Raw genomic sequence first — 23885 nt, 5'->3', positions numbered from 1 at the left:
ATAAAACCTTAACTGACCATTAATCTGCTATATCTAGTCCATAAACCTTAGGTTTCATCAGGAAACACATGTACAGCCTTGGGTTCAATTCTTTTCCTTTTAGCGAAGTCATTTGAACGTTATTCAGACCGATAAATACGAGCTTTATTACGGCGATCGACATAAATCTGGCATGTGACTTATCACGTGTTTAACACTATAATTTCCGAACTTCTCCGAATATCAAAAAATCACTTTGCCCATATATTCGACACTATATCTAGATACAATTGACCTCAAAAAAGAAATTCGATTCCCCGGATTCGCCACCCGGAATGATCCCCTTACCAGATGTTGTTCCGAGCCGACGTTCTCTCTGTGTTGCTATATGGGGTCAACTGTCCCGACAGAATCTACACCAGGGGGCAACGACGGTGTACGGGCCTAATAACCTTAGTAGTCTTGACTAAAAGAAAGAAGCGACATTGGATAAATTAAGCATTAAGGAAGGTCTGTAACTCCATTGCTGGCTATTCCATACATTTAAGGAAGGGTTAATATTCTATTAAACATCAATTTCCATCAGGCTTCGCCCCATGATTTTTCTTAGAACGGACGCTTCAGGTTTGAAAGGTTTTGTGTATTTCTTTTATAAAAACATTTGAGTGTGCATTTTTCCCATTATGTTAGCACGTAGCACGTAATATATGGATATATTACATGAGAAAGCCCAGTTTGATTTTGGCATTCAAAGTTTTGAATTTGCAAAGAAGCGACAACTTTGACCTAGTATAACTTTGTTAGGAAAAGTGCGATTTCCACCAAATTTGGTAAGATCATGCTCTATGTTACAACCTGGCTGTAAAATTTCGTGGTGCTAGGATAAACTTAAGGGAGATTTCGCAGCCAATTACTAAAAATGATAATAATATATACTATTATTAACTTTATTTGAACATATATCAGCATGGAGGGTATTTTGGAGCCTGGAAACCACAAAGTGGTAGCCTCTTGATTCTTTCTCATTTTTCGGTTGCGTAGGTTCCTTCTCCTTTTCAACAAAACTAAGACATTGTATGCGTGAACGTTCACCGTTCCCAGCTTTTCACCAAATTTGGTGTCAATCGCCATAACCGTCTTCGAGAAAAATGCATGTAACAGACGGACAGACTGACAAATAGACACACCGACAGTAAATCGATTTTAATCAGGTTTTGTTTTACACAAAACCTTAAAAACCTAAAAAATTGAAAAAAGTTGAGGCCGCCAAAGTACTACTTACTTCAATTTTTTACGTTTCTGAATTCAAATATTTTGTCAGCAAGTTTTCTGACAAATCTCTTTCACTCACATGCTAAATTTTCGTAAAAAAGGTCGTGTAGAGTATCCCCAGTAGCTTCCTTTTGTCATTTACACCAGGGTGATTCACCACTTTGGCAATACTGGTGCTGCGGATTTTCATCAGTAGAATCTTTATGGAAATAAATAGCCCATACATTGTTCTTCATATCATCAAGGGATTCAGGATATCAACGTATTATTCCTCTTAGCTTTTTGTAACCTAGAACCCATCCATTTTTGTACATAGCCAACGCACTGTTTCTTCATCACCGCAGGATCACTATCGTATAGACCTGTGCCCAGAACGCCTTTAAATGTTTTTGAATCTCCCTCTCGGAAGTATCTAGCAAACTTGACTCCATGTCTCTTTATGGCTGATGCAAAAATCCTCATGCTCTTCTTATCAATTATTGTATAATTGGATATCCGATTTTTTCTTTTCTTTCCATAAATTGCACGATTGGCATTTTACAATTGTATCAATCACTTTCTTGCTATATTTACCAATAAGTGTAATAACTCCGAAAAATGAGTTAAAACCTCATTTTAACATCATACACTGCACGTGCAAGTTTATGCACATTTTCCAAATAACTATATTAATCGCTAATCCTTGACAAAATAATGCTTTCGACTTGCTACGGTTAGACACGCTTAGTTCATAAATAGTCATAAAAAACCTCTTACTCAGAAAAAAATAGAATTTTGAAAAATCCTGTTGCAGGCATCTTCCTTAAAACCTAAACATGCAGAGAATAGATTGTTTTGAATTTCTAAATGAAAAGGCCCCCTTAAAAGGGTTTCCGCGAATGATGTAATATTGTGTATTCAACTAGTAATGTATAGAATACATTCACTAGTAATATATAAAAGGTTTTACCTTCGAGTAGAATGGATTAAATTCGTTAGCTTTGTTAACCGGTTTCATACCTAAAGATACGAAGTTGCCTACGTTTTCTAGTATCATAATCATCAACTGCTCAGCAATCTATATCCAATCTAGGGCTGTTTCAGTAGAAGCCAAAAGGTTCTGATTTTGTCCCAAATCAATGCAATATATTGGCCTACGCCATCATTCCATCTAAGGCAAGGTCTACTGTGTCCTCTATTTTTACAATAGATATTGCGTCTATAAACTTTTTGCGCTGGATAAAATGCAGATTAGATGACCTATTCACCGAAGTCTATTCAACCGGATTCTATTCACAACAAACGCTGCTTATATCACTGATAGATATCCTCGCTATGTACGCTATGTTATTAAAGTTGGGGACTGCGAATCCCCTTTCATGCAGTGAGTAACATCGTTCTAAGTTGAACTTAAGGGAGGGGTCTCCACACGTGCGAAAGGGGGCTTTATTTCTTCTTCACCGAATGTAATTATGTGGGATATCGAATGAAAGACGATTAGTACTTTCTGAACTCGGTGTTCGTTTCGACATCAGTTATAAAGGATACTCACGAACCCATTTTCAGAGACTACTCAACCGAAAAATCTGAAAAAAATCACGAAACTACCCCTATATGGTGGCCAGAGTTTAAAATACCCTCCTTACCGATGTCTGTTTAAATAAAGTTGATAATAGTATATTACCATATTTATTATTACTACATTTTTTTAGAAAATGACTAGAAACCCCCCTTAGGTTGATCCTAAAATCACCATTGTAATAAAGAAAGCTATAATATAGGGCATGCAATTACCAAATTACAATACTACTACCAAAGTTATAATAGGTCAAAGTTGTGTCTTTTGCACCACTTTACTGCAATCTAAGGCTAAATAGCACTATCGAAGTGGGACAAATATACACTCAAGCTATTGCCTTCCACAAAACGGCCTATCTTCCAAATTTCCCGTTTTTACGAAACTTTTAATAGATATCCAAAAGCCCTCCCGGGCAGAGGAGAGGACACAATGATGTTTTCTTCTAGTTCGACAAAATTATTAAAAATTAACGAACTACCATATTCATTTTCGTGAACGTGGAAAATGAGAGAAAAGTTACCGGCTCATATCACCCTTGCTCTTCACGGAAGAAAATTAAAATAACATCCTCGGACATTTATTTTCTTCTTCCTACCTCAACTGTCTATCTTGGTAATTCAACCGTTCCTTGTTCATGTAGCCGCTAGCGAGATCCGTTATTCCTTCCATCCTTCCATCTTGTTGCCCTTCCTGCCGGCAAAAGCATGACAACAATAACAAAAGAAAATAAGATGAAATAATTAACATTTCTGAGATTGATTGTGGATTCTGGTAGACAGTAGAGGATTTAAAAATCATAATCATGCTATTCTGAAGGAAAAGTTTAAAAATTACTGGATGTTTTTCGATGTAAAAAGGGGGCAAGGCGAAGGAATAACTGGAATCCCCTGTGGACAGTCCGCGAAACGGAGACGATAATTCCAAAGCCAACTATTTTTACAATTACAGTACAGATTTACTTGTATATAATTTATTTATATTCGATTCACAAAAATATTGGACTTCCAGTATTTTTGTGGCACATGGCTAACAGTAAAATGTTACTCAATTTTCCAAACGGGAAACTTCTTTAGTGTTCTTTTAGTGTTGTGTAATATTTTCTAGAATGTGAATAGTTAGAATATTCGTAGGTAATACTTGCATTCCAAGTTATCTCTTTCTTTGCGGATAGAGCAAATTATGCTTTTCGACTACTCCTGCGGCATCCGTTCTTGAACCCCAAAAAATTGCCGACCTAATAATTGTAGGTGACATCAGGCCTGACGAAACGAGGGTAAAAAAAGTTTGCTCGTGGGGCCGGAATAGACATTTCAATAAAAAAAAACAGGGTCATGTGGGGGCCGGATAATTTTTGGCCCAGACTAATATAATTTCCGCACTAGTCCCTGTTTTTCGCTTAATTTTCACCCCGAGCCCGGATTTCCTTTCTACGGCCCTGCATATAATTGTGCGTCCTTCGTTTCATCGGGCGTCAAATTGGTAGTCACTAGCTAGATTTTTCACATTTGAGGTTTCATTTTTTGTACGTTTGCTTTATGTTACTCATTAAATTGTCTTCAATTTTCCTCATTTCGTCGCCAGACTCCTTTCTTTTGTTCCCTATTCTCTTTACTATTCATGTGAAGTTAATATAATATTTCGTAATTGTGTTTCATTCAGTGCACTGTCAATAAGCTTAATTTCTGACTTCCTAACATTCTCCATAAAAACAATCGGGGTCACTTCTTCGGCCGTGATTCTAAGGTGAATTTGTCTCTGCCGTTACTAATAAAACCATTTAGTCCAGTCATTAAAATCGAAAATCGGGTGCGACCACCGAGTTGTTTCAGTCAAGACCGATTGACATGAAATTTGGGGTGGAGGTAGAGGGTGACAGAAGTAACAAAAGTTAGATAGCGACGACGTGCGCCTCGCCTCCGGAGGGGGGAGCCATTTTTTTCAAATTATCACAGAAATCGATTAAATTTCCGATTTTGAGCAAAAAATGGTTAGTAAAAATTGTTCAACGGTTCTCCACAAGTAATTCGAAAACTATGCATTTCATGTAAATGATATGAAGCAGAAGGCGCTTTTAAAGTGCTTTAAAAGGCCTTTAAAATGATCAAAATAATGCAATTACCTGCATTTTTGATATAAAAATCAATAAAAACAAAACCTAGTTTTCCCATATAAATTCAAAATAAGTCCAATCCTTTGAGAATCTACTGCATTTAACCACTTGCAATAAATTCTGAAAATTTAGTGAATATAGAGTGCATAGTTTCGAACAAAATGTAATTTACCCAATTTTTTTTTTTTTATTTTTCCAAAAAAAATCCTTTTTGAAAAATACCTCAAAAAATAAAAATTGTGGCAAAAATTGCTGATTTGATATTTAAACAAGAAAAAGGCGACATTTTTGTATTTTAGTATTTTTTCAATTTCTTTTTTATTTTTTTAGATATTTTTTAAAAAAATTAATTTTTCGCTTCTCTGAAACTACGCACTCTATATCCACGAAATTTTCAGAATTTATTGATAAGAGTTGAATACAGCAGATTCCCATAGGATTCGACTAACTTTCAATTTATATGAGGAAACCAGACTTTGTTTCTATTGATTTTTATATCCAAAATTCAGATAATTGCATTATTCTGACCATAACTCATTATCATCGGCACCATATAACTTTTGTTTCTTGTACCACCCTCTACCCCCATCCCAAATTTCATGTCAGTCGGTCATGACTGAAAGAATTCGGAAGCGAATTTTTTAAAACCCACAATAAAAGTTGGCAAATCTATTTGTTTTGCCTAAACTCCTTTTGTTCTCCTCATCAGCCTTGCATTTGAGGACGTCACAATATTATCTCTGAGTCTCTCATAGATCCTCCAGTAAATCTTCTAGCAGTACGCAAGTTCCCGACACTCGTACAAATTTAAAAGTTGTTGAATGCACAATAAATAAAAATATAATAATAAATATAACAAAGGTTCCATAATGAAACATATGGAATAGTATCTGCTTCTTTCAGTAACACTACCTCAAGCTCATACTGATTAAGCATTATCTAAACTTACAATCACAGATTGCTTGCAGCAATCAAACGAAAGCAATTACAAGTAATGAATAACAACCACTTCCGAGTCCGTCATGCACTTTGTACAAAAATCAACCGCTGAGCCGCATACCTGAAATTTCTTTCATATTTCACTTTACCCATCAAATCTAATTGGATATGTGTATCTCTACCATACAAAATTTAACTGTTTTCTCCAACCTGTTTATTTATTTACAGATGAAGTCGTTTGCCTTGCACTTGGTCGTGGTCTTCATTCTAGGCGCCGAGTATCAATTGCAGACTTTTTGCTTGTCGCCGTCTTCATCATCAGCCACCGCATCATCACCAGCTTCAACAACAGCATCATCATCGCCATTCAGGGAGCGATTTATAGCAAGCGGCCCCAGATCAAGTCCCAGCTCGAGCGAGACCACTCAGCATCGAAAAGACGCAAAAACGTGAGTTACCTGCCCCTTGTGCAGACCATCTTTGTTGTTCATTCGATGATTGATCCTCATTGATGCATAAATGCTCATTCGGAATCATGAAAGGCTAATCTGCCGATTAAGTGCTAAGCTCTCCGGCGGAAATCTGTTTTAATGCCATGGTGCATTCAGAAAGGTGTTTGGAGGTATTTCATCAAACAATGGATCGAGTGAATGTTAAGAGTCATGAATGTCAGTTTAGAGAGGGATCCATAAATGGTACAGAGGTAAGTTCATACTATGAGTACTCACGCAAAGCTATTACCAGTGCGGTAAAATCCTTAGGGTCCATATTTGGTAGGTCTCCAAGCAAAAGGGACGCAGTAGATAAAAATACAGGGATGTGGCTGAATTCGTTAGAGTGTGCTCAAAATTGATGAATAACTACAGTTACTAGGAATTAAAATTAAAATTACTTTATTCGCCGTTAAGGGTCCTTCTAAATTTTGTCTTACATAATAATCGCCAATAATCAAGCAGGTGATGAAGGAGCGACTGTGAGTGCTTTTTTCCTTTGAAATGCTGCAACTGCTTTCGGGTCTAGATGTCTTAAAAATATTGCTTCCTTAAGACTTAAGACTAACTTAAGAATGACATACTCAAACGATAACAAGTCGGGAAACCGGAAGCTGGGCGCTTCAGGTATGAGTGCAGAACTGTCCCATTTGTACGTAGCCCGTTATGTATATGAATTTAGCATGTCAGTCTACTCACTTCAGTGTGATATTGATATTTAGTTGCAGTAAATTTACACGGTAAAGTCAACTTTGAGCTACTTTAACTTTGTTAGTAATGGTATGATTTTGATCAAACTTGGAGATAATATACTTTCATTTTATACTATTACCAACTTTTATAACTCTGGGATAAACTTAAGGGGGGTTTTACTCAATTTCCCCAAAAATATGGTAATATAATATTATTAACTTAAGGGGATCATCCCGTGTGTCGGATTCGTGGAATCGAATTTTCTTTTTTGGCATCAATTGTATCTAGATATAGTGTAGAATATATGGACAAAGTGATTTTTTGATATTCAGAGTCATTCGGAAATTATAGTGCTAAACACGTGATAAGTAACATGCCTGATTTATGTCGATCGCCGTAATAAAGCTCGTATTTATTGATCCGAATGAGTTTCGAATGACTTCGTTAAAAGGACAAAAGTTGAAGCCAAGGCTGTACACGTGTTTCTTGAAGAACCTAAGGTTTATGGATTAGGTATAGCAGATTAATGGTCAGTTAAGGTTTTATGGCTAAAAATCGCATTCTACTTTTTAAACGCATTTTTCTCGAAACTGTATGTTGAAAATCGGCTGCCACCGTAGCTCCAAAATCTATCCAACGAAATTCTTTGAAATTTTCAGGACTTATTCAGAGCATATTTCTACGGTCCACAAACTAGGATAATTGCCATTCGTTCAGTAGTTTTTTTTATTCATTGAAGAAGCTGTGAAAAAACACCAAAATTCACAAAAAAAAGTTTAACACGGCACCAAAAATTTAGCTTTTAATATTTTTTAATAATCCTAGTTTGCGGACTGTAGTTAAATCTGTACGTTAGAATGCCGTTTACGTTAGGATGATCACAGCGCCCTCTAGTGTGTCAGCACAAAAACACCTTTTTTGGAGATGGGTGTATAAATTGCTCTGTATTTCAATAACCAGCTATATGATCGGGGTGGAAAAATTACTATACACACTCAAGATATTAGTAAATCTATGGTGAGAAATTCGTATTTGTATCTATATCCAGTTCTTCACAAAAAATTTCCAGCTCCATGATTTTTTTCAGATTTTTCAGTTGGGTAGTTTCTGAGAATGAGTCTGTTAAAGAAATCATCAGTTTCCACCCCTCCGACTCCCCGCCTTTCTAACAAATGTTAAAATTAAGAGCGGCTTCGAAAAGTACTAATCGAGACCTTTCATTTAATACCCAACTTGACTATATTCGGTGAAAAAAAATGTTACAGCCCCTTTTGCATGCATGGGGACCCCTCCTAAATCTCAACGTAGAAAGATATGCCTGGGCGTTCACAGTTCCCACCTTCTCATCATATTTCTTGTCAATCGGTATGGCAACAAAAACCTCTGAATCTCTCACTGGCAAACAAAACCTCTGAATCTACGTCAGCAGCTTCCTGCTGTTAGCAAAGTTCAGTCTCAGCCACCAGACGATGCACGCATACATCAGAATGGGTTTTATTATGGATGCATACATCCAATAAATCCGTTTTGGTGTAAGTCCCCAGGTCTTACCTATCGCAGTCCTACAGCACCGAGCAATCTTCAGGTCTTCTGGTATTGTTGGTGCCCCACCTGATGCTCCTAGTGAACATAACTAGTTCAGTCTTCCTAGCATTCACCGTGAGTCCATTATGGAGGCAGTAACTGCGGATTATATCCAGTGTTGCGTTCAGGCGGTGTTATACTGTGTGTGGAGACTTTCCGATAATTATTACGGCTTGAACGTCCGAAAATGCTTGTGTGAAGACCTTTATGCCCAGGAGACATAGCAAGGTGTCCATTAGCAGGAGCCATAACAGAGGGGAGAGAACCCCTCCCACTTCTGTCCGACCAATATGTGGATCTTTCTCCAGTCTAGCATCTGAAGGATCCAACTGATTAACAGCGGATCGATTCATATTGTCCCGCCTCGTTACAAATCGCCGCGAATGATGAATAATTTAAGATGCCTTCGATGTCCAGAAATGCACCCAAGGCGTATTCTTTATCGGACATTGCTTTTTCAATTTTTGCCGTTAGCTCATGGAGTGCTGTGTGCGTGGATTTACTTTTCTGGTAGGGATGTTGCCTACAGTGAAGAGGCCACTTAGTGATATATGAATCCCCTATGAACCAATCTACTAGTCTTTCCAGTTCTTTTCGCAGAAAGGAAATTAGACTGATCGGTCGGAAACTTGTTGTGCCTGTCTAGCTGGATTTCACTGGTTCGAGAATAAATATTAACTTCACATCATACCAGCTGGTCGGGACATAAGCGTATACTAGGCTGTAGACCCTGGGCATCCATTCCCTCTATTACCAGAGCAGGAATCCGGGCCTGTAGACTTTGTATCTATAAAACGAGTGAAATTGCTCGTTCCCGTGAAACTACTTTGCATGCCAGAGACCAATCTTCCGGTTGACAGCTGTATGTCTCTGTCGAGATGAGGTTTTAGATGCTGCCTAGGGAGTGCACTTCTAGCAAATGGTTTGCCGTTTCCTCATCGCTTTCTGTGTACGTCCTGCTCTGTGAATATAGATAATTCAACTGCTGGCTACGTGCTTTAGCAAGGATCGGCTTTAGCTTGAGATTCGCAAAAAAGTCTCCATGATGATATTTTGCCCGACTTCATGCTCTTCTGTAGAGCTTTTTTAAGCCTTTTTGTACCGAATCCAGCGAGCGGCTGAATCAAACTTTAGAGCTCTTTCTCCCCTGTTTCGCCAAATACGAGTTCCACCCTGCTGTTTTACCCTTCTTTGGCACCATAAGTGGACAGCCCTCTTCACAAGCTTCCCTCATCCTGGTTGTGATCACCTGGGTTGTTTTTTTCAATTCCAGCAATGGATTTAATGCGTCCCTCAAGGATTGTAATTCGGGTGCTCAGTTCTGTTTTGTACGTCGCCTAATCTGTCTTACGTGGATTCTGAAATGGAGAAGCTGGAGGTGGATCCATGCCCATTACAAAATCAATGCACCCGTGATCCGAGAGCGTGATATCGTTTGATATTCTCCACTCTTCGACCAGAACCGCGATGTCAGGAGATGTCACCGTGATGTCGATGTCCTCTCGCCTGACCACGTTGAAGAAAGTGGATTCATTATCCAAACTGAGGATCTACAATTCGATTCCAACAAATCCTCCAGTAGTCTTGATCCTCTCACGTTGATTTTGAAACTTCTCCAGCATATACGGTGGACGTTAACATCACACCCTGCTATTATTCACATGCCTTTCCTTTTGGCATATTGGTTAGCTTTGATAAATGTTCCACTGGAACTTCATCTACGTCATAAGGGAAAAAAACAGAGCACCATGGAATCTCCTTATCTCGCTGTTGGCTTTTTATGGTCAATTCGATCGTTGTGGTGTCGACATCACATTGGTCGTTGACCAAGATAGCTTGGTGTGCAACTTTGTCAAACTTCGTAATTGCCTGATAAACTGTTCTGCCAACTGCGTAGTACACGTAGTGCAGACATTCCTGAAGTCCCTTCGCTGAGCTCGACATCTTCTTTCACTCAACGATCCCGGAGACTATGCCGTTCCTACAACGCCGTACAGCTTGGGTCTTTTAGTTTAGTCTCCTTTCTGAGTGTTTCCAAAGAGCGCGAAAATGAAAGCGGATCGTTTTTGACCTGTAGATAAAAGGGACAAAAATTTTATCCAAATTCCGCGGCATTCATAAAAATTTCGCAATCGAACTGCAAACTTTTCGTGTCATCCTCATTGAACTACACCACATTCTCCTAAGGTTAAGTGCTCTTAAGTCTGGCTTATTTGCAATAATACCTAATCGCAGAAGATACTACAATAGATCTCCCACTGAAAGATGGATACTGACCGAATCACCTGTGCCATGATTTGGTTTCAATTAAGTCATGTAGGCGAGACCATTTCGCCTACTGATCAAACCAAATTATATAATTTATCTGTTTGTATCGTTTCAATTTCTGATCATCATCCAAGTTGTTCATTTTTTTTGCCGAGACAATCGCCATAATAAGATTAATTGAAATTCAAAAAGAAATGATATCTGAATGGTTAAGAATTTGGTTTCATGGAGTTATTTTTCTACGAATGAATAGTTAGTAATTGGAGAGGTGATGGGCAAAAAATCAGTTTTTGCATGCAAAGTAATTCCTTCCAGGTGACCGCCATGACATTTATATGCTTTCACCGGAAAATGTTTGCATTTTGCTAGTCTCCACTCGGTTAAACCTTCAGATAAAATCAGTCAAACTAATCATAGTAATCAATCGATCGGTTGATCGTTATCCATTTAAATAATAATAGTATTAAGGGAGATTGCATTACGTCGTAAAGAAATATTGTGCTCCATGTGCTTATAGTGTAGTATATCAGCCCCCATAGTCGACCAGAAATTTTAGAATCGTAGTTGAAGTTTGGAGTACGTTAGCTCATATTTGAAATTTAGAAAAAAAGTTTGTTCCCGGAGCACAATATATGCAAATAATAAAACGAGCTTTATTTTTTTCCAAATGACCAGGTGCTTTAGCCTTACCTCTAGCTATTCCCTAGGTTTCCCTACTTTACACACTGGGTCCTCGTTGTAAGGGTCTCTGATCTACCATCGTTTAAAAAGTGCTTCCTCTGGCTCCCTGAAGAAGAGCGGACTGGTGCTGGGGTTCTGGAACCACTTGGTGTGCAGAATACCTCAACACTTCCACCTGGATTGCTTACTAGGCAGCAAAACAAGAGAGAGAGCCGATTAGGCCGGGAAGTTTTCTCACTATCGGCGTCCGCGGAACCCGCATGTAAGCCGCCTTAAACCGTGCCCCCAATCGGGCTGCCCGACTCTACTTCCGGGCTAGGGACCATCATCTGAATCGTAGATGAGGTGCCACATTTCCCAAATAAATTTGACCCATTATAAAGCGGCGACTGCACTTATCAGTCGTCGGATCAATAGCTGCAAGACATTATATACCTCATCCAAGAACCGTGGGTTGTTGGTGGAGTAGTATGGGGGCCTAAACTTCCAACATGCTGACCTGTTATATGTCAATGGAAGCGATCGACCCGCTCCTGCATGGTAGTCTCAAAAGACTTCCAGGCTAATTTGGTTAATGACCTATGTGATGGCAACACCACATCGGCTAAACTAACCATAAAAAGTTATAGGGAGATAAACAGGTACTATGGTGCTCTGCATATTTTCTACGATGCGGAAGACGTTCCCAGTGGAACATTCATCAGAGCTATCCAATATGCCAAAAGTAAGAGCATGGAGTAATAGCAGGATGTGATGTCAACGCTCACCACATATGCTGGGAAATTTCCCACATCCAATGCAACATGATCGAAACTACTGGAGTATCTAGTAGGAACCGATTTGCAGATCCTTAATTTGTGTAATGAAACCACTTTCTTCAACGTGGTCAGACGAGAGGTCATCGACATCACGGTGGCATCTCCTGACATCGCGGCTTTGGTTGCAGAGTGGGGAGTATCAAATGATATCACGCTCTCGGATCACAGACGCATTGAATTCGTAATGGGCATGGATCCACCTCCACCTACTCCATTTCGGAATCCGCGGGAAGATAGATTGGGTGATATATAAAATCGTGCTCTGAAGCGTGATTCAGACACTAGCTGGAATCGCTATAAAGAGGCACAGAAAGCATAAAATCGGCTAAACGATCATCATAGAGACGGCTTTTGCGAAGAGACTAACTCTCTTTAGGTTACCTCAAAGCTGAAGCGGATTCTGCTTAAAGAACGTAGCCAGAAAGTGGGTTATTTACGTTTACAGAACGGGAGGTCCACAGAAAGCGATGAAGAAACGGCAAACCATTTGCTTGAAGTGCACTTCCCAGACAGCATCCAAATTCGAATCTCGGGCCCACCAGATATATACAGCCCTCAAACCGAGAGACTAGAATCTGGCATGCAAAGTAGTATCACTGGAACGTGTAAAATGGGCATTTAACTCGCTCCATAGATACAAGTCTGCACGTCCGGATGGCATCATTCCTGCGCTAGTAATACAGGGGTCTACTATTCGGAATATATATCGCACATGCCTAGCACACGTTTATATTCTAATTACCTGCCGTGATCTGAAGGGTGTTATTCATTCCCAAACCAGGGAAACCCACCTATACAACACGCAAAAAGCTTCCAACTGATGAGTCTAATGTCTTTTCTACTAAAGTACTAAAAAGACTAATAGATCGGTTGATAAAGGATACACACATTCCTAAGTGGCCAGGCAAATCCACGGAGACAGCACTCCATGAACTTACGGGCAAAAATTTAAAAGGCGATGTCCGAAAAAGGATACGCCTTCAGGCGCATTCATGAACATCGAAGGTGCCTTCAATTATGCCTCATTCGCGGCAATTTGCGAAGCGGCAAGACAGCATGGAATCGAAACGCTGCTAATCAGGTGAATCCTTCACATGCTAGAGTGGAGAAAATTCCACATATCGGTCGGCCAGAAGTCCATTGAAGGCGGGGGTCTTAGGGGCTGCCCACAGGGAAGGGTTCTCTCTCCACTGTTATGGCTCTTGGGAATGGGTACCCTGATGTGGCTTCTGGAGGACAAAGAAGTCTTCACGCAAGCATTTGCGGACACAGTATATGACTCTGCATGAAATCCATAATTGGTGCCTCCGGAATGGACTCACGGTGAACGCTAGGAAGACTGGACTGGTTATATTCACTAGGAACATCAGGTGGGGCTGCAATAAGCTACCCACCTTAGCAGGGGCGGAAATCCAGCTGGCACAAACAGTCAAGTATTTAGGAGTACAGTTCGACTCCAAATTAACGTAGAAGCACCATATTCAGGAACAATATCAGAAATCCTGCAGATTGCTCTGGTGCTGTAGGAATACGATAAGTCAGACCTAGAGACTTTCACCAAAGCAGATACACTGGATGTATACATCCACAATAAAACCCATTTTGATGTATGCATCGTCTGGTGGCCGAGACTGAATTTTACTAACAGTAGGAAGCTGCTAATGCATATTCAGAGACTTGGTTGCCTAAGTATTACTGGAGCAATGACTACTATGCCGACTGCGCACTTGAAGTTATCCTAAATTTACCCCCAATTCACTTGGAGGTGAAACGGAAAGCAGCCAATGACGCATATAGACTCGATACCATTGCGGCGTGGAAAGGCGGCCAATCACACGGTCTATCTGGACATTGCTTGACAAACATCCGGTAGCCCTGATGCCGATATGGTTTCCAGATTCGTCTTTGAAAAGACATGCACTGTCGTAATCACCGATAAAGAAGAATGGTCGACAAATGGCCATGAATCTTTTTATATTACAGACTTAATAATCTTCACCGACGGATCAGTCATGGAGGGCAAATCGGACGCAGGGGTGTTCTCGGGGAATCCGATTATAGAACTGGCCCGACCTCTCGGAAAAATGACGATCATATTCCAGGCGGAGATATACATATGCCATTTCATTTGCAACAGAAGAATGTCTGCGAAAAAAAGGAAGAGGTGGCACCATTCGAATCTGTTTTAACGGGACACTGCTCCTTAAACTAGCGTATGGAAAAGTTTGGGGTGGTGGTTTCGACTATGTGCAGCCAATGTGAGGAGGAGGAGGAGACGGCCCTGCACCTTTTATGCAGCTGTCCGGCCTCCTAATATCTCAGACGAACACACCTTGGCAAGGTTTTCTTCAATGAAGAATCTGCACACTCTCTCCCCCGGGGAATCTTCCCAGATTCGCTGAAGCCTGCGGACGCCGTAGGCGGGAATAGGCGATTTACGGAGATAGTACAATGAGCCAAACAATGGCCTGAGTGCTCAGAGCTGCGGCTCCTCCCAGTAAACTAAACTAACTAACTAAGTATGCATTCTTGTGATGTGATTTCAATTTGTCTGACAAGCGATCGCTAATACCGAATCGGAGCACAGTTGGTCTCACGCTTTGATTTGGTTCCCCTTCAAGCCCATTAATTTGCGATTGGTTTCCTCCTCGTGCTGGTTATTCTTGATACATTAAACAACAGTGGGAAGATTCTATCTTTGACCGTTACAGAGTTATAGCGCCTTTCGTGAATAGGGTCGAAAAACTTAACTTTCCAAAAAAATCACAAAGTAATGCATCTTAACACGCTTTCGACTCAGCCACGAAATTAAATTGTCAATGAGCCGCACAGTCTATCTGCCTCTCGGCTCATTTTGCCAAGAGAGTTGCAACTCATTTAGTATACGTTGCCGTTCTTGGCGAGCAATCACTTCTCCTGAGTCTTCTCCCTTACGCTTATAGACGGTCATCACAACCAGTTCTGAGATAATATAACAGACAGATGCCACTGGCAAAGCTCCCGGTCGTTGTACTTAGGCAAAGCGTTTACGATACATCTCTTTTCCAACGGTATCAGTCCGTGCCTCCGCGACGTAGAGCAGAATGGACTGCATTACACTGATAAGAAGACATTTCCTGGCAGGTGTACCCCCAATGTTCGTCATTTAGGGGCCATAAGGCTGAAACTCCAGCTGCAGCCTTGTCCGCAGCTGCTTTGATTCACTGGAAAAAGCCCAACTTAAAGTCGAGCATTAACCCAATGTACTTGGCCGTTGGTTTTAACTACATAATCAACTGGCAGATCGATATGAGGTTCAGGTTCGAGATTCTCCTTTTGGTCAAAATGCTACTTCCAGTGCAAATTGAAGCTTTGAACATTCATCGATCCACTTACCCGTCGCACTAATATGCCAAGTCTGCTTTGCTCTTGTTTAACAGTGCGGCAGAAAACAAGTGCCGCAACATCATCCGTATAAGCGACCAGGCACGACTCTTGTGGGAAACTATCGTAGAAAACCTTTCAGAGGTCTGGCCCTTTAATGGATTGCTGGGCTACCCTCGACGTGGTCTCATAGAGCAAGGAGCGGGTCCTTAAATAATTCATCAATATCCGCAAGAAATAGCCCGGCACGTGTAATGATTTTTTTAGTCCGCCTAGCATATCTGACCTATCGAATTGAAAACGTTTCTAACATCAAGCGTTACGAGCTCCATGGACCACATCCACGACCCCCATAACAGCATCCGCCGTCGATCTCCTTAGTTTAAAAAGGAACTTCATTCCCCAACGCCTCATATCGCTTCAACGGATTTTTCGAGCACTTTCTTCACCACCTTCCAACATCTCTATTCAAGCAAGTGTTGAATGCACCGAGCAATAGGTCCGGTCTATGGTTAAACACTTGTTTATATACTTTTGCTAAGATACCATCAGGACTTTGCACACAGTAAAAAATGTATGTTCGAGATCTTTCATGGTGAAAAGCGGGCATTGCTCGGTGGCTTCAACACTGTTATCATCAACCTGTATGGGATATTAAGGGAATAGTCCATCAGAACTTTAGCAGAGGCCCGATTTTCCGGGTGGCAAGTTTATAACCAAGTCCCCACGGGTCTTCATTCTTCTTATCAACTCAGCGAGTTCTGATTTTGAGCTAATCTGCACTCGGTCATTGTGGTGCGTGCCTCCTTCCACAGATCGGAAATTTCCGCCATCCTTGAATATATAGAAGGCTTGTGGCTGCGCAGGTTGTTGTTGCCAGGTTCATCACTGAATTTACAACAGTTTCAGCTAGAACGCCACCATCCCCGAAGTACCTCCACGGCAGTTCTGCTTGTTCCAAAAGCTACGATGTTCACCTTTGTGAAGTTAATTGCCAGGGAGAACACCGAGCTCTTGCAATCCGACAAATATCGTTAACCACTTTGAACACGGGTTATTATTGTTATTATTATTGCTCGCTGGTTAGCATTAAGCCAGTTTTACCTCCGCAACGAACTGCGCTAGAAATTCGTAAGCAGTGTGTGCAACTCTTCTGCAAAGTTTTCCTTATCGTTGCAAGTTTTTGGTGCCTGATTCCAGCCAGTTATAACCGTGTGCCCATAATCTAAGCATTTATAACAGCTAGTGGAGGCTATCCGCATTGGAGCCCACATACTACCCAACTAATTTTGATTTCCCCGCTATCCAGAAGGCTCCACGCGTATTGCTCGCAGAATTCGCAAAAATAATACTTCTCCGGGTACTGGTTAGCTCTGAACATTCGCGCTTAATGACGTCTTCCATTTCGATGTTTTCTGTGGGATAGTTAGGATCTCAGATTTCCAAAGAGCACGTAGGCTGTAGACTATAAACCAGGGCCTCCTCTCGAAGTGAGCCCCGTGACCGCCTTGAAGAAAGTTCAAATGTTTCCTGCCTTCGGACCTTATTCAACGAGGACGTAGACTTTTACTCCACTGTCTTCGGGTTTGATCTAATAGCGGATCTCTCCGCAATGATTTGTCTTTCGTCAGCTTAATGAGAAGATCCGACAGTCTAGCCGCGTTTCGTTTCCTCGTCTTTTTCTTTTGTTCTATAGTTTTCTAACGGCGTGATTTGTTGTTTCTTTTTTTAGCACTGAAGACTACTTCCGCCTCGTCTTCCTTTTTCCGTTTTTCCCCAGTTCGCTTTGCAACGGACTATCTGCGGTCCCTTTGACGCTTACGCTATTCTCAGCACGAAGTACGGTTATTTCTACTTTTCGCGCATTTTCCGTTGCTTCTATTGTGAGTAAAACCCGATATCTACGCAGATTAGAACACGAAACCGGACCAAAGAAATTAAGGAGCTTCTACAGAAAATTATAAAATGCCTAGACAACCTGGTTGCATATTAAATTTTGATGGCCTCCGGTCGAGTCAACTGAGGAAAGAAACTTATTTGCGGCTGAGAAATTGCCTAATCGAAGTTGAATTTAAAGATCTTGCATCTGTCGAAAAGGATCGCCTGGATACCGTAGCCATAGTGTTCATTCATCCACCGGTTCATCCTCCTCGCCAACGACGTTACGTTGACAATCAAGGCCAACTTTCGGAAAGCGGGCTTTATCTACCTGGACGAAGATTTCTTATATTTTTTGGTCCTTGGTGCTGGTTAACCGGCTGCACTCTTCAAAGCCTCATTCATTAAAACCACCAAAAATTATTATAGGGTTGTAATCTTTTACGTCCAGCACCAAATACTCGTATTAGGTTATTTTTCTTCTAGGACAAAAGTAGCAGCTGAGCAAATGAAAGTCTTAAAAAATAGCTTCCGGAAACGACATAGATTCTTGAATAGCCTGTTTTTCTCATAGCTATACCGAGAGGCTACCCCATATATCTCTCACTATACTACTATAATTTCGGTAGGGTTCAGAGATTACCCTCACGTTACCTATAGATTCATCATCAATAGATTACGAAAATAGGTCAAAGTAACCACTCCGCACTTTCTGCATCTTTTTGACCTACCTTCATTAGTGGTGAATGTTATTCCAATATAGACAACTCATGGCATCTATAACATCTCTCTAAAAGGCTGGATATAGCTTAGCCTCCAGTTGTTATTTTAATCGTTGGCTCGCCAGCAAGCCAACTATAGTGGCCTTTGTTTGGTTATAGCCATTCCATACGATCTTTACCGCGCTTTGTTGCAAATCATTATCATCAATGTCTAAAATGATCTTGAAATGCAACAAGGATATTTTCCCATGAAGTGACCGCAGAAAATCTCCGCTGTCTCGTCATTAGATCTATTTAATTACAACATCAATTTCCAGTTCTGTATTCGTCTTATACTACTCCTACTATTTCCCAATTGCATCAGTTCTGGATAGGCCTTACTATAGATTGGATGGGATTTTCTTTTCGCCCTTTCTCTTCTTTTCTTTTATAGCCCTTAAATCGGTATTCAGACTTTCGCTTTCATAATTCTTCTATTCCTGCCGATTTTGAAGCTGCCACTGATATGATACCGACTTTCGTATTTTCGGTTGATCGGTTTCCACGATGAAAAAGCTTCTTCTTCTTTCTGATGTACCGTTGCTTTAAGGACTCGCTGGATTAAAGGAAACGCTGCCTTTGTTCAGTCCCTCTCTTCGCATTATCTACTACATGCGTCAGTATCGATTCGGAGACAATCCATATTCCTTTCCGATTCCCCTTTTGGAAACACTTTAATTTATGGTTATGGGAGCCTCTAGATACAACTTTTTATACCTCTCGGACTTTATCTCCATTCATTTCTTACCTTCCTATCATTCTTCTCTCCTGTCCTCCATAGTTGCTTTCTGCATTGCTATTTCTTTTCCTCAAGTGGACTCAATAATGAGCCCTTTATTATTTGTTCCCTGCTTTAATTTTTTCTTCATCCCCGTACCTTCGACAACAAGCTCCTTTCCGTTGGCATCGATATCTCTAGTAGTCAAATGTTCTATTCCACAATTTTAAACGAAAGGCTTTCGCCATTAACCATCAAAAGCACTACATGTGCAAACTCGTTAATAACTATTAATTTCCAGAACAAGGAGTCAAACTGAGTCATAAACACAAATATCCACACAGTCAGCTGATATGAAATATCATTAATATTTATTCTAGTCGCACCAAACTCATCACCTTTATTAATAATACCATTTTGTCTTTTCAGGTCTCGTACAATCCAACGCTTAGTAGCGGGACACCTTCAATTTTCTAACAATAATAGTTCAAATCAATGGTCAAATGCGATCTTCAGACGGAGGCCAAATATCACAAAGACTCAATTCACACCAACAAGAAGCACCTTCTTACGAAGAGTCAAGTCAACTGCTACTCCATCTGTTGCGTCGAACGACGAGCTAGACTACCGAGACTCTGCTCTCCTTGAAGACACCAACGATATCGGAAACTGGGATGATGGAATCTTACGACTAAGTGCCGGAGCTGGGAAAGAGACCAACGCCAAAGGCAAAAAGAAGCAGGACAGCAAAAAAACACTAGCCGATCAAGTCAAGGACGGAAAATATGGATTAATTGAAAACGAACTCTTCAAAAATGTTCCCAAAAGGCCAGGAATTATCAGTTATCTCCCTAACAAGGAAGTACCAGATGATAATGCAAAAAACTACGGTGGTTTAAAAGAAGACGATATCTGGCTAGCAGAGGATCACTTGCTAGTCCTGAAAGGTGGTGGTCTTAATGAAGATGATATTGATGAACCATGGGCACCTATCGATGACTACGAAGCGCCGGGTAGGCAAATTAAAATCCCTCCCAATCCAAAAGTTCCACCACCATTTCCCGTCCAATTCGAAGACAATGGGCCGATACAGTTTATCGGAGATCATAAATTCCCGTTCTTCTATTCGAAAAATGAGAACAAATCTCTATCATTATTCCCCGAAAATGGTTACCAACCGACCGAAGCCGATCGTAACAACGAAAAAGATATTCTTGCCGGGCCGGGATCGTCTCAAAATGCTACGAGCGATAAGGATCGCTACCTCTACCCGCCCGCCTATCCACCATGGCTATTCAACAACGAGTCATTTAAAAATCCATTTTTGAATTTTGCCCCGCCTCCACAAGATGCTCCTCCATTCGATGGTGGAACTGATTACATTGATGAAGATGATCCTTCGTTATACTATCCACCTCCATACACATTTGTTTATAAGAGTAATTATTCTAATCCGGTGAAACCAGGCCCGTTGGTTCCTGGTATTGTCTTGCCTCCGCCACCTAATGCTTTCGCCAGACTTGTACCTAAAAAGCAACATACTCCATCCAAAACGGTTCCATTTACCTCTATCCTGAATAAAATAAATGAAGAAAGGCCTAGAGTTGTAACCACTACAACAACAACGACAACTGAATTAACAACGACACCTTATATAACCACTACACAACCTCCTCCACCCAGCAGAACTAAGGAGGTGTACTACGTAAGACCAAGAACCCGTCCTTATTCCGTCCCTCTCACTTCACCGTTACCACCAGCAACAACCACTACAACGACACCAATACCACCTACCCAACAAATCATTTCATTTGTACCACAAACACAGACACCAACCGATTCATTCTCTACTGGGAAACCTATATACTACGAATACTTTGATGCTAGGAAAGTGCCAACAGGAGCAGGGGTATTTCAAGCACCCCAAACACAAACGCAAGGAGCATTCTTCCCACAAATTACCAGAACCAACGCAGCATTTCCCACTACGACACAACGCCCGATACCATCCTCACCGAAACCATATATACCTCAGAAGACATTTCCCAAACCCATATTTAGAGAGACAACACAGCCGTTTAGACGACCTGTACCAACAGTCCAAACACAAAAACCTTTGCGCATTAATCCAATCAGTTCTGCACCCAAGCCTTATAATTATAATGATTACCTTTATATTACTCCAAAACCTGAAATATACCCTAATGGAATTTCGACCAATATCATCCCTCAAACACCTCAACGCCCATTCAAACTACAGTCTAGCTTCGACCGGGAGGTGGACGCTATACGACAGACACTACAATATTTTAAATCTCAAGAGGTCAAACAGGGCCATTTTTCGAGGAACCCAAGACCAAAAGCGTTATACGAATATAATTTTGATGGAAGTGGACCGGGGACTGGTAACTATAATCCAAGTGGAGCTTTCACGCCACCCTCGAACTACGACTCCGAACCATTCAAGCCAATGGTACAATATAGTCGTCCAGTAAATGACGCGAACGGCTTCAAAGCAATCGCCTATCCCAGGACTGATAGTTTGGCAACAAATCAAGGCCAAAATATATACTACTCATCAACTCCCCGAACAGAACCCTTGCAAATTGAAGTGCAATTTGGGGATAATCTGAATAATCGGCCTTCATTATTTAACTCTCCTCAACCGACAGCAAGCACACCTCGAGATCAGAGGAAGTTCAATGGACGGATAGCGCAGCCGTCTTCGCAGTATCTTCCACAACAAAGCACTGCACGACCGCGACAACCATGGGTTTCTATTGAAAAACAAGTTGTACATGAAATAATTCCCCAAAATGACCCTGTCCCTTTCCGATCTTCCAATCAGAACAACATTAATAGAAGCATTACAGGATTTATCCGTAATGCCCCAAGAAACCAGCAACCAGTTCCGCCGTTCCAAGGGTACTATTACACTCAGCCCGCTCAGCAACGCCCTAATCACAGATTCCAACAATTTCCCGAACCTTCTTTTCCTAAACAAGTTGGTGAAATACAGACCCAACTGAATCAATACCGAGTCCAGCAGCAACAGCAGCCTGTAAGCCTGGAGAATGACACTTTCGTCAACACCTTTCCTAGTCAAACCATAAACCCTGATGCTGAGTATATAAATCTTCCTCCGAGACGAGAACAGTTCCAGCAACAACGGTTACCCCCTCTATCTTCACCTCAACAGGAACCTGGTAGTAACATCTACCGAAAGCCTGTTGATATAGAGGGAGATATTTTAGTCAATTACAAGCTGCCTCTTCCGCCAATAAATCCTGACAGTGAGCTTATCCAACCCCAATTCGGGAATAGAGATCCCCAACAGCAGCAGCAGTTCTTTCAGAGACCACAGTCGGGATTTCCTCAATATAACGGCGCTAGTAGACCTTTTCCTAATAACAATAGACCGCCCAATTTCTACTATGTGACTCCACAACGTGATCTTAGATTTAAGGGAGTTTGAAAAGTGTAGTTGGGCAGGAACTTTATTGTGATTGTCGTTCCAAGTTTTTGAAATGTAACTACAGAGTAGTGCTTTGTGAAAGATTGTTTCGAAATGGTGGGTTGCCAAACGAGTGAGCCACTCTCATTACCAAAAATATCTGAAATGTCATGGTTTATGTAAGTGCGCTGAGTCAGCTGCGAATTTAACAGAATCTGGATTAGATTTTTCATCTAAGAGCCTCTACATTGAGAAGATCATCCATAGTTATTAAAAGCTACCGCATTTTGTAGCTGGTTGTTTAAGCCAATGTAAATATTAGTTAATAATCCTAGGGCGACTTAATAGTAAAAAAGGAATCTGAGATGTTATTATAGTGTATATATAAAAGGATCGAAATCGGACAGAAGCAAACATGTAAGTATGTCATTGTTTCAAGCTCTGCATTAGTCGCGATTCTTGCCTTGATCCTTCTTGAATTCAAAAAATAAAAACTTCCCAATGTATTCCGCGCTTCATTTCATTAAATTCTATAAGTTTTGACTGGATAAATAAATTTCAAGGGATTTCTAGTGAAGAAACTGGTACAACAGAAGTTATAACATTAATCGACTACCCAGATCCATATAGTACATGTAGAAATCTAGTTATCTCGAAGTGGTTTAATGAATAAACCAATTTCATATTTATCCAATGTATGTTAGTGCTTCCCCAATAGCTGTCAGAATGCTTCGAAACAAAGAGTGGTCTGAAGAAGTAATTTTCAGTAGACACGACAGATACTTCTCAGTTCGCTTCCGTTCTGCTCCTTTTATTAAGTATATCCTCTTTTCATTAAACGCGTCATCAAGAACATAACAACCGGTATGGCCTAGGCCTGTCTTAGTAAGGAACTCCAAACATCCCGGCTTGTCCTAAAGCATTGAAGGTGGGGCAGACCATAACTTCTTCTCTTCTAATAATAATCAATGGCGCAATAATCCAATTTGAATCTATGCCTTGAGCGTATTTATGACATTCAAGGCCGTAACAGTACACTAGGAGGCAATGTGGTTAGCATTACCCTGATTGAAGGCAGGTGCTCATTCACAACTAAATAAACTGGTCCGTCCCGACAGCGTCGCGTCCCAGATTTAACAGCTTTTTTTCGTGTTGCCATTTGCAAATTCACCTCCTAATTGTTACTTGCTCCATCTTTCGAGAATGCTTTAAAACCTATTTGCCCATGCAATATATCATCCTTAAATTTTTCTCATAAAATTATTCTAAAGCAGCTGACGAAACAAAGAATATTAAGAAAAAATATTGATGTTGGCTT

The 23885-nt window shown here is 40.7% G+C and overlaps 1 protein-coding gene across 1 annotated transcript in view; it reads left to right on the top strand.

The window, feature by feature from the left end:
* Positions 1–23854, top strand: part of LOC119657371 (adhesive plaque matrix protein) — a 226237-nt gene extending 202383 nt beyond the window's left edge. The window contains exons 4-5 of the mRNA XM_038064254.1: positions 6087–6307; positions 19543–23854. Coding sequence (XP_037920182.1) covers positions 6087–6307; positions 19543–22588 — 3267 coding nt within the window. The 3' untranslated portion in view covers positions 22589–23854. The remainder of the gene's footprint in view (positions 1–6086; positions 6308–19542) is intronic.
* The last annotated feature ends 31 nt before the right edge of the window (positions 23855–23885 follow it).

This window comes from Hermetia illucens, chromosome 5 (genome assembly GCF_905115235.1).
Source record: "Hermetia illucens chromosome 5, iHerIll2.2.curated.20191125, whole genome shotgun sequence".
Taxonomy (NCBI): domain Eukaryota; kingdom Metazoa; phylum Arthropoda; class Insecta; order Diptera; family Stratiomyidae; genus Hermetia; species Hermetia illucens.
This window is presented reverse-complemented; position numbering and strand designations above follow the sequence as displayed.